The 14,343-nt window shown below is 39.6% G+C and overlaps 1 protein-coding gene across 1 annotated transcript; it reads left to right on the forward strand.

The window, feature by feature from the left end:
* The first annotated feature begins 1,076 nt into the window (after nucleotides 1-1,076).
* LOC138908416 (uncharacterized) lies at nucleotides 1,077-1,415 on the forward strand. Its single transcript, XM_070199081.1, has one exon. The coding sequence runs from the start codon at nucleotides 1,077-1,079 to the stop codon at nucleotides 1,413-1,415; it is 339 nt and encodes a 112-aa protein (XP_070055182.1).
* The last annotated feature ends 12,928 nt before the right edge of the window (nucleotides 1,416-14,343 follow it).

A 14,343-nucleotide genomic window follows, 5' to 3' on the forward strand; every position in this document is an offset into this window, starting at 1 on the left:
ATCTTAGGGAAAACGGACTCCAAAGCTCGGTTGATGAGATGGGTTCTCTTGTTTCAAGAGTTTGATGTTGACATCCAAGATAGAAAAGGTAGTGAAAACCAAGTGGAGGACCACTTGTCTCTTTTGGAGGAGGAGGGGAGGCCGCATGATGGCCTTGAAATCAATGACTCCTTCTCCGATGAGCAACTTTTGGCTATTTCAATGAAAGAGGTGCCATGGTTCACGAATTTAGCAAATTTTCTTGTGTGTGGAATCATTCCGGATGAGTTCTTTTCAAGCCAAAGGAAGAAGCTCAAACGGGATTGTTAAGATTATTATTGGGATGAACCATACCTTTTACGGATTTGTACGGATGGGGTGATTAAAAGATCTGTACCGGAAGAAGAGCAAGGTGATATTCTTGGGGCTTGTCATTCTTCGCCATATGGTGGTCATCATGGTGGAGCAAGAACAACGGCCAAAGTGCTTAGTTGCGGTTTGTATTAGCCTACTCTTTACAAAGATGCTAGTGAGTTAGTGAAAAGATGTGATGAATGTCAACAGGCCGGTGGAATTTCAAAGAAAAATGAAATGCCTCTCATAACTATTTTGGAGATTGATATTTTCGATGTGTGGGGTATTGACTTCATGGTCCCTTTTGTGAGTTCTTGTGAAAGCACCTACATCTTGGTCGCAGTGGATTATGTGTCCAAATGGGTTGAGGTCGTTGCTTTACCCAACAATGAGGCGAGAAGTGTGGTGGCTTTCTTGAGGAAGAATATTTTCACAAGGTTTGGTACTCCACGTCCAATTATAAGCGATAGGGGGTCACATTCTTTTAACAAGGCTTTCGACACTTTACCTAGAAAGTATGGTGTTACTCATAAAGTCACGACTCCCTATCACCCACAAACTAGTAGGCAAGTGGAAGTCTCCAACCGGGAGATAAATAGTATCTTGTCCAAAACGGTGAATGCTAATCAGACGGATTGGTCCAAGAATCTTGATGATGAATTATGGGATTATCGGACGGCTTACAAAATACCTATCGGAATGTCGCCATACCGGTTGGTGTTCGGTAAGCTTGTAATCTTCCGATGGAACAAGAGCACAAGGCCATGTGGGCTTTACAGAAGTTAAATCTTGATTCTGATGTAGCCGCTAACTTGAGGGTTGCACACTTGAATGAATTGGATGAGTTCTGGTACCATACTTATGCGAGTTCTTCCTTGTACAGAGAAAAGATGAAATATCTTCATGATAAATACATTTGGAACAAAGATTTCAAGGTGGGCGATCTTGTGTTGCTGTTTAACTCAAGGTTGAGGATGTTTCTCGGGAAGCTAAAGTCCAAATGGAGTGGTCCTTTTGAAATTGTGGGTGTGACACCTTTTGGTGCATTAGCCTTGAAGAACATAAACAATGAAGTATTATGAGTCGATGGTCACCGGGTGAAGCACTACTTGGGAAAGTTTGGAGATAGCCACGTGGTGGCGGTCATTCATTTCACTTGAGGGTCTTCTTCATCGTACCGCGATGTTAAATCAGATGCTTCTTGGGAGTCAACCCATGTTTCTTTTCCTTTTTCTTTTGTAGTTAGGTGTTATTTTTTATTCTAACTTGATTTGAAGTGTGCTACAGGGGTGAGTATTACTTACAAGAATTGTGGACAAAAATATGGCTAGGTGTTCGAAAAAGTGCGGACCGCACTTTATTTGTGCAGACCGCACATTTTCATGTGCCATAGCATAAGAGCATTGCAACCGCACATTTATCTTGCGGACCGCATAATTGAAATGTCAAAAATACCAACTCTCAAAAGTTTAAGCTTGTCAGTGCGAAGGTCGATCTGCGACCACACGTGAAATCTGCGGCCGCACCCAAAAATGTGTGAACCGCAGATTGGTTTCTAAGAATAATAGCCCAGGTTAAAATGTGCGGACGCACTCGTCTCTGCTCCCTTCTCCTTTTGAACGATATAAATAGAACAGTAGTGCTCATTTCTCCATTTGTTATGAGTTCCATTGTGTGTCCATGTGGGGTAGATCTAAACTGGGTTAACTTGATACATGCTCTACAGGGATTGGGTTAGTGAAGTTGCATGCTTTTACAATGTTACCATGCCTATTTGTGTGAGAAATTGAAAAAATCTTAGAATAAAAAAAGTGTATGTTTGAATTCTGTGGCCAAACTTGAATTGTGCGGTACGCATAATTGCATTTTTAAACACTTATGTAAGGTAGGAATTTGCAGTAGGTCAAATTATGCGGACCGTATATTTTCTCTTTCTGTCGCAGATTTGGCCTTTCTCTGTCCTTAGAGAGTCTTCTCTTTTGAGACTCCACGGTGTGGCTGCAAGTCAAATTTTGCGGACCGCAGATTGACCATTTCTGTGACATCAGAGAGTTGACATTTTGGGGGACTCAAAAGTGAGACCGTAATCTCAAATGTGCGTATCGCACCTCTCATATGCGGCCGCAAGACAAATTATGCGGACCGTAGATCCCTTATCCTGTAGGCATGACTCAATTGTACAACCCCACTATGTCCTATGGTTTATCCCTTACCTACATGTCTCCTGTATGTGTTTGAACAATGAATTGCAACTAAAAATATCCTCTACTTAATACAGATAATGGTTCGATCAAGAGGATAAGGCAACACTTCAAAAGGGAGAGGTGAATCTTCTTGGGGTCGAGGCAAAAGTGCCTTGCCCCTTGGCCAGCCCTAGACAATAAGAAAGAAAACAATAGCCGACAGAGGGAGAGGTGCAGATCTCTCCAAGTCTAGCTCCCATGTCCCGTCAAGGAAAGTGTCAGATGGCAACTCAACCTCTATTCAGGAGAAGCAAATGACCAAACAGTCGAGGCCACAGGGGAGATACTAGCTCAAGGATGAGCAATCTTCATCTCACAGCACCTCCGAGGGGTCGGTGAGTGCTAGCCAGACTTTTGAGCCATCAGCTGCCCTAGTCTCTGATGCTCATGTTATACATGACATTTCCAATGATGGCAGAGGGGGAGATGCCACAGTTACAGGCCTTGAAAGATCAAAGAAGAAAGAAGTTTGGGAGGATAGCTTTCTCAGCCTGGCCGCCTTCACCAGTTTCCGTATATGGTGGCCAATGAGGTCGCTAACTCTTGAACGACAGTTTTTGTTGAAGGACTTCGAGAAATATAACCCAGCTATACTAAGACAGTTCTAGGCATGAAAGGGGTGGATGTGGTTCACCGAGAGGGTAGAGGATGCCAAAGAATACCTCGTCTATGAATTTTATGCCAATGCTGCTCATATCAAGAAAGGAACGAAGGTGACCAAAGTGCGCAACCTCAAGGTGAGGTTTGATTAGCATATGCTAAATGCATATTTGGGCTTTGAGGATGTTGAGCCGAAAGAATATATGGAGAAATGCGCACTAAAGGATGAAGTCCGACCTTGGTTGGCTGAGATTCTGGCACCACCAGGGCCACCACCACCATGGGTCGCTGCTGGGGTTCCCATCCACCGGAACACTCTGAGTTTTGAGGCGAAGGGGTGGCAAAACTTTGTCTGCAGCCGACTGGATCTGAGCCAGAATGAGACTCACCTTCCTATCCCTCGGGCAGTGCTTGTGGCTTCCATCATGGCCGGTTACCCAATCAATGTGGGTGCCATGATGTCAACCACCATTTTAGTGATTGCACAGTAGGACATCTCGGCCTACCCTTACCCCAACACTATCACAGAGTACCTTACCGATGCAAAGGTAAAGCCGAGGGATTTTGACACTAAGGTGAAGGCAAAGAAGCCCTTCAATTGGTATTCACTTATGGATACGAGCAACCCAAAGAAGAAAGTTCATCCCTCTACCACCGCAGGCCAGTCTGATGAGCCAACGGTAGTAGCTTCTGAGGTAGCGGATCTTCCATTCACTTCTGTTGAGCCTTCCACCAGTGCCACTGTTGTGCCTCCACCATTATCTTTAACTCCTACCATATCCCTTGGAGTTGCTCTAAAGCCAGTGCTCGTGCCCACAACTCCCCTATCTACTCTGCGAGTCTCCCAGACATTGGCGAGTCTCAACAACTGGATGCAGACAACTACTTCTAAGTTGTTTGACATGTCTAGTACTGTTGCAATGCAGCCCACTTCTCAGGCACCACAGGCTCCTTCTGACATTGATGAGACACTGAAGAAGATTTTGGAGAACTAGAAGACGATCATGGATACTTTGGTACAGCACGGGTCAGTGATTGAGGAGCTAGGAAAGGAAGTAAAGAAGATAAGGAAGTCCTAGGTTAGCAAGAAATCAGTGGAAAAGCTCCGAAGGGAGGTGACTAGACTTGCTACAGCTGGCGACCTTCCTTTTGACATGATGCTTGACCTGCACCAGTACGCCCCAGATTCTTCTGCACCGATAGCACCAGCTGGCCAGTCTGACGAGCCAGACCTTGCTACTGACACTGCTGAGGCTGTGTGTGAGATGTTTTCCAACCCAGACACACCTAGATTTGATGATGATGAGATTCAGTTGGCTGATCATGATGGAGATGATATTGCTGGGGACCCTTAGATGTCCAAGGACCCATAGGGAATTTTCTTCACCCTCTCCTTTTTACTCTTATTTTGCTAAGAATTGGGACATTGCTTATTTTTATTCGGGGGCGTGGAGTTTATTTGACACATTGGTACACTTTGATACATTTGGTCTATAATAATTTGATGATACTTTTTCTCTTCATTTTGTATTTATTAGCTTCTCTCTCTTCTCTTATGTATATTTATCTCTCTTTAGTAGTTTTTGCTTAGATCTTGTTTTGTTAAGTAGCTTCTTTTTATGCTTTAGTATATAATAAGCCATTGGTTTACTTAACGCAATAGTTCTTTCTAAAGGTAGTTGTACTGTGAACCGGGTGACTCGTCCCAACGATGGATGGCGTGACAAACTTCTTAAGGGAATGAGACTGTTTTTGTGTTTGGGAAATAATAGTAGTAGTAATGAATAAAAAGACATAATCAAATCATGCTCGAAGAGTCAACTATGCTTCAATTGGTACCAATACACTTAACTACGTACTTATGGTTAGAGACAAGGTTTTTGAAAGAAATAGCACTAGTTAGTGACTTTGTGACTCTTGAGTTGACTTTGGCAATCATCAAGTGGTTTTATTGGACCAAAGTGATATTTAAACTTGATTGTGATCGTTGTAGGCCCTCGACTCTATCCTCTTTTACAATCTAGTTGCGTGAGGGGTGGGATGAATTGTTGCTAGTCCATGTATCCGTGCGAAGGGTTTAGAACTTGCCTTGAATGTGTTTCAAGACGAAATCCTAAGTTTTGCTTGGTTTGAGAAGTGACTGTAGGCTTTCCTTGGCCAGTTTGAGCTTTCTATTACCAACCAATGGCGTTATCCCTAGTCAACCCCTTTGAGCCTCTAGCCTTTCTCACTTGATAAACATGTTATAAGCCTCTACCCATTTTATCATGACCCTCTCTTGACACCCGGAATTTCCTTAACACTCTTATGAAACAAGTGACTTAAAACATAAGTTTGGGGGAGAGATGGAAATTTGAAAAAGGTATCAAGGCACAAAAAGAGAAAAGAAATAATCTCTATGGAAGAGAAGGCAAGAAAAGAAAAAAACAAAAAGAAAAATACAAAACGTGAATAAGTGGAAGGGTTGATGGATTCAAAAAGAGGTAATGATCCCTAGAATGAGCAATCAAAAAGGGAGAAAAAGAATGAAATGAACAAGAAAGAGTGATGTTAAGTCTCTCTAGTCCCCAATAAAAAGAAAATGCCTCTAAGAATTGGCAATTGTGAGTCGAGAAATGAAAGTGTGGAGTGCTTAAGGAAAGGTGTAGCCACTTACCCATATAGTATCATACTCTAATCCAAAAGCCTTCATTACAACCCGAAAGAAGTCCTACTTGATTTCTATCCGAGTGTGCTTACATTAGTGGCGATCTACATGAGGGGCAAGCCTATGGTACTTGAAGCCGTACTTGTGATATTTTCTTGTGAGAGACGAGTGAACCTTTCATGAACCCTGAGATTGAGTGCTAATTTCTTAAGTGAGCTTGGCAAATGGAAAGTAGGGGAGGAATAGTTTAGGGTCCACCATGACCTACATGATAGAACAAGAGTCCTTGATGAGTAAAGTAAATTCTTGAAGCTCAAATGTCACATTAGAACTATATGTGCATGAATATTTGACTTGTCACCTTTTTGATAATACATGAGTAGTGTAGGTAATTGTTGGTCCCAACTGATGTGTGAATGGCTCACCTTTGACTCGCTAAAATGACCCTTAACACTTGGAGGTGGGAACTAATTTATTTGCTTGAGGACAAGCAAAGACTTAAGTTTGGGGGAGTTGATAAGTAGGGATTTTGACTACTTATTAGCACCTTTTTGCTTTTGTTTTAGTCCGAAAGTATTGATTTGTGTTTCCGAATCTAATGAAAGTGTGAAAATTGCAGGAATATTGGATGTTTGGTCTCCCATGATGAATTCTGACTCAAAAAGGAGTGTTCCGAATCACAAAGAAAAAAAGGGCGCAGAACTAAAGAAGTGCGGTCCGCAGAAGGATTTATGCCACCACAGAAGAAAGTGCAAACCGTAGAATTCCATTTGTGACCGTAGATCAAGTGAAAGAGCCCAACAGGAATTTGGCCAATGTGCGGCCGCAGAACAAGGTTTGCACCGACAAATGATTCAAAGTTCAGAGAGTGTGCAAAAAACCAAGTCTTGAAGCGTTGCTGAAGTGCGGATTGCACAAGAATTGTGCGGACTGCACAAGAATTGTGCGGCCGCAGAAGATGCTTCGCAGCCGCCATCCAGAATTGTGCAGTTATAGAATCCAAGATCTTACAACTGAAGAAATCTGTGGACCGCACATGGAACTGTGCGGCCGCAGAACCTCCCGAGGGGCATATTTGTCAGCGAATATTGGGCCACTATAAATAGACGAGTTTCACATTTTTAGGTCAAGTTTTGAAGTTTGAGCTGCTGTAGCCATTACATTTTGCCATTTTAGCAAGTTTGTGACTATTTTAGTGTTTAAACATTATATTTTATCATTTTAATATAAGATTGTGAGTTTAATTAGCATTTCTTCTTTATTTTCTTCAATTCCCACTATGAGTAGCTAGAATTTTACTAGGGTTGTGACCCAACCCTAGTGTGTAAACCTTATGGGTACTTAATTTAATGCTCGTTTATGATTGAGTGTTGATTATTTAGCTTAGTTTATACTTCAATTTTAGAATTAATGGTTGCAAATATTGATTCATGCCTTTTTGACTTAGTCTCTGCTTGAGAAAGAGGGACCTAGTTTAGGATAACTTGGCTAACAAGGAATTAGGCTAATTGAGATTTTAATTAGCCTAATTAAAGGGTTCAAACTAGAGATATTGAGAACCCGACTTGAGCTCATATCAACTATTTTGTTTGATACCCATTTGGACTTGAGAAAGCCAAATTGGGCAAAATCACTCTTTGTCCGAGAGATATTGAGTGGGTAACGTAGAATTGAGAGCTATAATACACCCCAATCAACAAAATAAGTATTGATGTATTTTACCCATTAGGTGAACACCTAGGTTATGGTCACATCCCTAGGATTTTTAATTGTTTGGAAAAAATACCAAAAACACTTATTTGCTTCTAGTTTCTTTTCTTAGCTTATAATTGCTAGAGTAAAATTAGAATTAGAAATCAAAACCTTTTGTGGAAGTGCAATTTAGCTATTCCTTTCGCTTTCGTCAAGTGTATACTCCTAACACTCCCAGTAACTCCTTGTGGAAATCGACCCCGAGTCTTGTTGGGTACTATTCTTTCACTGACCGTTTCCACTCACTATTGAGTGCGGATTGGACGTGGATCAACGCGGAACTCGATCCCATTGTATCAATATCAAAGTCCTCCCTTATTCCACCATATCACAACCGTTGCTGCGTGCAACCCGATCCATAAATAAATTCAATAAATGAAATCAACCCGACAACTCAATTCACAAGAATCTCTACGATTAAAGAATATGAAAGCAAAACAATAAAGGAATCGTGTACTAATCAAAGGAAAGCTACAAATAATACAAGAGCAACTAAACAAGCCAAGTATGTAGCAGTTAAAGTGTACAAGTAAGACAATTAAGGCATGTAGCAATTAATCATGAAGTCATGGAAGGAACGAACATTTTAATAAAAGAATAATTAATGACAAGTAATAAGTTACGGCATAAAAAGCAATTACAATATGTAACAGTTAAGACATGGAATAAGATAATTCATGAAATACGAGAAAATATGGAAATAATTATTTTGACGGTGTATATACACTCGTCACCTCGCATATACGACATTACATACACAATTCATATAACATATAGTTCAATGATTCCTAATTCCCTCAAATTAAGGTTAGACCCAACACTTACCTCGCTCTGCAATCAAATCAAAGCTCTACCACGGCCTTGCCTTTCTAATAAGACTTCAAACCAACCAAATCTAGCAAATTATTGACCAAATGATTCAAAATAAGCTTTAGAAGCCACCCACGAATGAAAGAGGTTCAATTTAGATCATTTTTGAAAAAGTCAACCCCATTCACCCTTGAGCCCGGTTATGTAATTTATTTCGAAATCCAACCTCAATTCGAGGTCTAAATCTCAATTCTACAAAAAATTCTAATTCTACCCAAATCCCTAATTTCTACCATTAAATTCCTAAATTTGATATTGAAATCTCATGAAATGTAATGGGTAATTGAAAACAATAGATTAAAATCACTTACCAATGAATTTAGGAAGAAACATTTCTTGGGTAATCGCCTCTAGGATGTTTAAGGTTGAGAAAATGTGAGAAATGAGCTAAGTCCCCTTTTTATCCTCTTTTACCCAGCGGCGGATGTCGCAATTGCGATATCTTGTTCGCAATTGCGAACATCGCAAATGCGAGAAAGAGGTCGCAAATGTGAACCCTTCTCAGAAAATCAGTCATCACAAATGCAACGTTTTGGTTTCAAATGCGAACCTAGATCCATCGCAAATGCGAACCATCCTTTCGCATATGCGAATGTTGCCCAGGAAAACGTTGAGTCGCAAATGCGACTCTGCCTTCGCAAAAGCGGCAGTTGCAAGTTCGCAAATGCAAACTTTCTCCTCACAAATGCGAGACTCCCCAATCCAACCCATGCTCGAAAATGCGAAGCCTTGTTTGCAACTACGAGTCTCGCAAATGTGAGACCTGCATCAGAGAACCAACAACAATGAAAGCATCAACTATTCTCCTATGTCCAAAATCACTGTGTAGCCTATCCGAAACTCACCCGAGCCCCTCAGGCTCCAAACCAAACATGTACACAGGTGTAATAACATCATACAAACTTACTCGCACGATCAAAATATCAAAATAACACCTAGAACTACAAATTGGACATCAAAATGAATAAAATTTTCAAAGAAACTCAAAAACATGCAAATTTACAACCGGACGTCCGAATCACGTCAAATCAACTCCGTTTTGCATCAAAATTTGCAGAAAAGTCATAAATAGTGAAATAAACCTATTCCAACTTTCGAAACCAAAATTCGAACTCGGTAGCAACAAAGTCAACCTATGGTAAATCTTAGGAATTCTTCAACTTTCAAAAATGCTAGTTTTCAGCAAAAGGAGTCAAAACAAGTTAGGGACTTTCGAATTAAATTTCAAGCATATGCCCAATTTCCAAATCATGATATGGACCCACCGGGATCGGCAAAATACTGATCCGGATCCGTTTATACAAAATATTGACCATAGTCAACTCAAATCATTTTTAAGGCTAGATTTCACATTTTCTTCAATTTTTCACATAAAATATTTTCGGAAAAGACACGGACTGCGCACATAAATTTAGAAGGGCTAAACGAAACTATTCAAGGTCTCGAAAAATAAAAATAAAGGCTAAAGCTAAAATTGACCTATCAGATCATCACAATTTCTTTATTACTAATACTACATAAATAGTTAACAATATTTACAATATGAAGGGATAAAATATTCATACTAAAACTATATAAATTAATTAATAATAGGAAAACATATTAGACTATGTAAACAAAAATTTGTTTTTTTAAAAAAAAATTAAGTGAAGGGTAATTCGTATAAAGTTTAATAAATTAGGGTAATTTCGTAATTTGACATTTAGCTAAAGAGTTTTCTGCTTTTAATATATTGTAGATGTGTAGCTAATACAATACTAAGTCGTTTGGTAGGATGTATAAAAGAAAATAATACATGTATTGGCTTTGGTATTATTAATCTCTTATTTAGTAGTATATTTTAACCTATGTATAACTATTTCATGTATTAATTACGCACCTTATTTAGTAGTATTCTTATACATAGAAAATCATGACATTAGTTATACTATAGTTTTTAATATATGGATAAGTATGTATAATAACAAAATTGCCCTTTCAAAACCTTTTCCAAATTCTTTCCAAAGAATGAAGAGAATAATTTTGTGAACATATAATTTTAAAAAACAATTACACAATGCATGTTATTTTTAATAAACTAAAACAAAAAGTCAATATTAAAAAATAATCTCAGCATAACTAACTCAACATTATTAATTCAATATCATTCTTATACACCCTACCAAACGAACCCTACTTGTATTACTTATACATTATATTCAGTACTATTATTATACATAGCAAACCATGATGTTAGGAATACCATGGTTTTTAATACATGGATAGGTATGTGTAAAGATAAAACTGCCCTTTCAAAATCTTTTTCAAATCCTTTCCGACACATATGGAGAGTATTTTTGTAAAAAAATAATTTTTAAGAAGATTATGCAATGCATGTTATTTTTAAAACACCAAAACAAACATTCGATAAGAATTATTCCAGTATAGATATTTCCAGCATAACTAATCTCAATATTACTAATACACCTTGTTCATTAATCTATTAGTTTCAATTTATGTGAACCCATTTGACTAGGCACGGAGTTTAAGAAACGAGAGAAGACTTTAAAACTCGTGGTATTTAATGAGTCACATATATTTTGTGTGGCTATAAATCATTGCATAAAGATAAATTATTTCCAATAGAAAAATGGGTCTTTTTTTTTATACAGACAAAAAAGGAAATAGATTCACAATATAAATTGAATCGGAGGGAATATTATTTTTATACACTCAATCAAACGACCCATATGATAACACATTGCCACATTGGTAACGCTTTAACTTACACCCATTTCTTTCCTTTCCTCTTACCCAACACTACTAAAAAAAAGGGGAACAACCGACTGGCAAAACCGACCGATGTTGGTCGGTAATTGACAAATATCGACCGAAAGCTGACCGATTTGTAGCGGTTGGTAATCGTATAATCGGTAGAGCCAACCAACCGTTATCGGTCGGTATTTTTTGACCAATTTCGGTCGGTCAATTAAATAACAAAAAAAGAAAAAACTGCCCCAAAAATGACCGATGTCGGTGGGTATTTTTAATTATGTAAATAAAATATGCACCATCTAGGAATCGAACTCGGATCTGTTCTGTGGCAGGATACTATTCTACCACTAGACCATTGGTGCATTTTATTTCATTTATTCTTTAATTGCATTTATTTTGCCACATCACCTCTCCAATGTTCCTCGATTATATAAATATATAGATTTAGTTTCAGGTTCTTCATTTATTTTGTTAGTTTATATGATTGGTTTTTAATGAGGCAGCAACGGAAAACATACTACTAAAGAAGCTTCGTCAGCAGAAATAAGACCTTAAAATGACAAGGCATACAAACAACGAACCACTACAAAGTGATTAGATAGTCTTTTGCTCGGTAGCAAAGTCCCTACCGCGGAATAAAGTTTGCTCTCGGACAAAGATTACCCGATCATTCACAAGTGCAAGCCACTGGGGGATTGTTAGATAATCTTTGGCTCGATAGAAAAAATTCCTAAAGGAGAGTGAAGTTTTCTATCAAACTGAAGATCATCTAACCATTCACTAGTGGAATCTTCGAAGGAACAAACCTTCTAGTGTTCAAATTCGCATTCGAACACTAGGGAGAATGATATGAGAATACGACAATAATAACTGCCATATCGATCGGGAACACGTAACCCGAAAATAAAGAATACAACAACAATGACTGCCATATCGACCGGGAACGCGAAACCCGAAAACAAAGTTATAACATCGGGGCCGGGGACTGCGCCGCCATCCCTGTAAAAATAAGTTGTACAAATTAGCTACAAGTAATGCCAATTTATTTTTAGCACAACAGATGCTTATTTACTTTTGAAAATGGAAGGAATAAAGTAAAATCCTTTTATTTTTATCTTATTTCTTGTCTGAACAATGAATTAATTTTATCATTTGAAAGTTAAACAAGTACTTCAAATTCTAGTGGCATAATGAATATGAGACGTCCTCTTCAAGAGCACTGTAAACATAATAGGGCCCTCTCTTATGAAACCCTTATATTAAAGGATTGATTTCGGAAGAATTTATGTCCGAAATCCAAATACTATCAAGAAAAAACACATCCGAAGCCTCGCATATCTCAGCGAGGAAAACTTACGAGAATACTTAAACATAAAGAATGCAAAGAGAAAAATTTGCACAATACTTGAACGAAAAGTACTTCTATTTATAATAAACGTGCCAAGAAGAAGAACAACAACAAACCCAGTTTGATCCCATAAATGGGGTACGAAAACGTGTCAAGAAGAACGAGTATAAAAATATGGGAAAGAAAGCAAAAGCTAAGTTGCTGCATCCCCGGAACCCAAAGAATAGAAACATCTACACCCCTAGGAGAAGTGGGTGGATCTGCCGCCGGCTCAATATCTTGGCCTTCACCATCTTGGATTTCAACACATCACCTTCTGATTCTTCTTCAGTTCCCTAGAACTAGGAATTGAAACTAGAAGAGTCTGTAGCATCAGGCCAGATCGGAAGATCCCTTCAGGCAGTTTACTCCAGCTCACGAGCCTTAGCGATTTCGACATCAAAGTCAATGACACCTATCTTGGCCTCTTCCAAGGTTTTTCTCCTCATACTATACATAGAATATGTTTTTTTAAAAATGAGGGAAGCCGCTCGGGGGTGAAGTTCTTCTTTAAGTCAGTCAACCTCAGCGGAAAGGTTGTCCCGCTCCGATCTAGTGGCCCAGAGGCTGACACCAAGGTCACAGAAAGTGGAGTTGAAAATTGTATTGTGCTCAATGACCCTCTTATGCCTCTCTTCCAACTGGGCATACTTCGCTTCGGCAGGGGTAACTTCTTCAGCTTTGGATTTTAAGGGTGCCTCCAAATTATTCAATCTTTCAGTAGAGGAAGCCTGACGATCGGATGCAGCAAGAACGACATTATGGAATTCAACCCATTTGGCCCTAGCCTCTTGCTTCTTGGCAAAGGGTCACTACCTCTTGCTCGCTTTGTTGCAACCGGGCCTCCAACTCAACGGCCTCAACTGCTCGTGCTTCCAGTTCTGAGTGGCGAGCAGCAGTTTGGTCTCGCTTGGCCAGTAGTTGATCCCGCTCGAAGGTGAGTTCCTCATTTTCAAGAATCAACCTTTGAAGGTACTCGGAAGCAAGGAAGTTAGCTTGCAAAATAGAAGTACAAATTAAAAACCCTGCCATAACAAAGATAGAAGAAACAACAGAAACATCAAAGTTTATATCGTCGTTGCGTTGTTCATGGCATTGTTCAACAAGCATTCTCCCAAGAGAGATTGGATTTTATTCCTATATTATTCTGAAGCCAAAGGCTTCAGATAGTTAGCACGTTCCACTGGCCGGGACAGCAGACGACACCCGGTAGAAATCGAGAGGGTGATGCTCCTCTTCCTTTGGGGATCTTCGGAGAGTGTAGAATAATTATGCCCCAAATTCCTATGAACTAGGGACTGGGAAGAGGGACATCCTTATCTCGGGAAACTACGACCGGTGAAGATGACGTAGTAGTGGCTGGTGGCGAAGGCAAGGTTGGCGAAGATGGAGATGAAGCTAATGGCGTTGTAGGTTGAAAAGTAGCTACGGCAAATGCAGTGCTGGTTGTTGGTTGCTCATCAACTGAATACGATATAGATCTGGTACTCAGCCTCATGGTACCGGACAAGACGACTAGGACCCGAAAGCGAGAATTAGCATCTTCCACTATATCATACTCCCCCTAGAGTGTCGAGGCATCATCCTCGGTTGGCGTAACTAGCTCAACAGATTGAGCATTATGTTGAGCTAATAAAGGTCGTCATTTTCTTTGTAGAGAAGCCCCCTCATCACTGGCTCCTCCATCATCATCGATCACCATGGTGTCTATAGCCGGCTCGAGTGCGACGCTCATTACCACGACAACCAAGGATGGC

The sequence above is a fragment of the Nicotiana tomentosiformis genome, chromosome 3, assembly GCF_000390325.3.
Source record: "Nicotiana tomentosiformis chromosome 3, ASM39032v3, whole genome shotgun sequence".
Taxonomy (NCBI): domain Eukaryota; kingdom Viridiplantae; phylum Streptophyta; class Magnoliopsida; order Solanales; family Solanaceae; genus Nicotiana; species Nicotiana tomentosiformis.

Coding starts and splice junctions, on each gene's coding strand:
- LOC138908416 (XM_070199081.1), top strand. CDS start 1,077: ATGGAACAAGAGCACAAGGCCATGTGGGCTTTACAGAAGTTAAATCTT.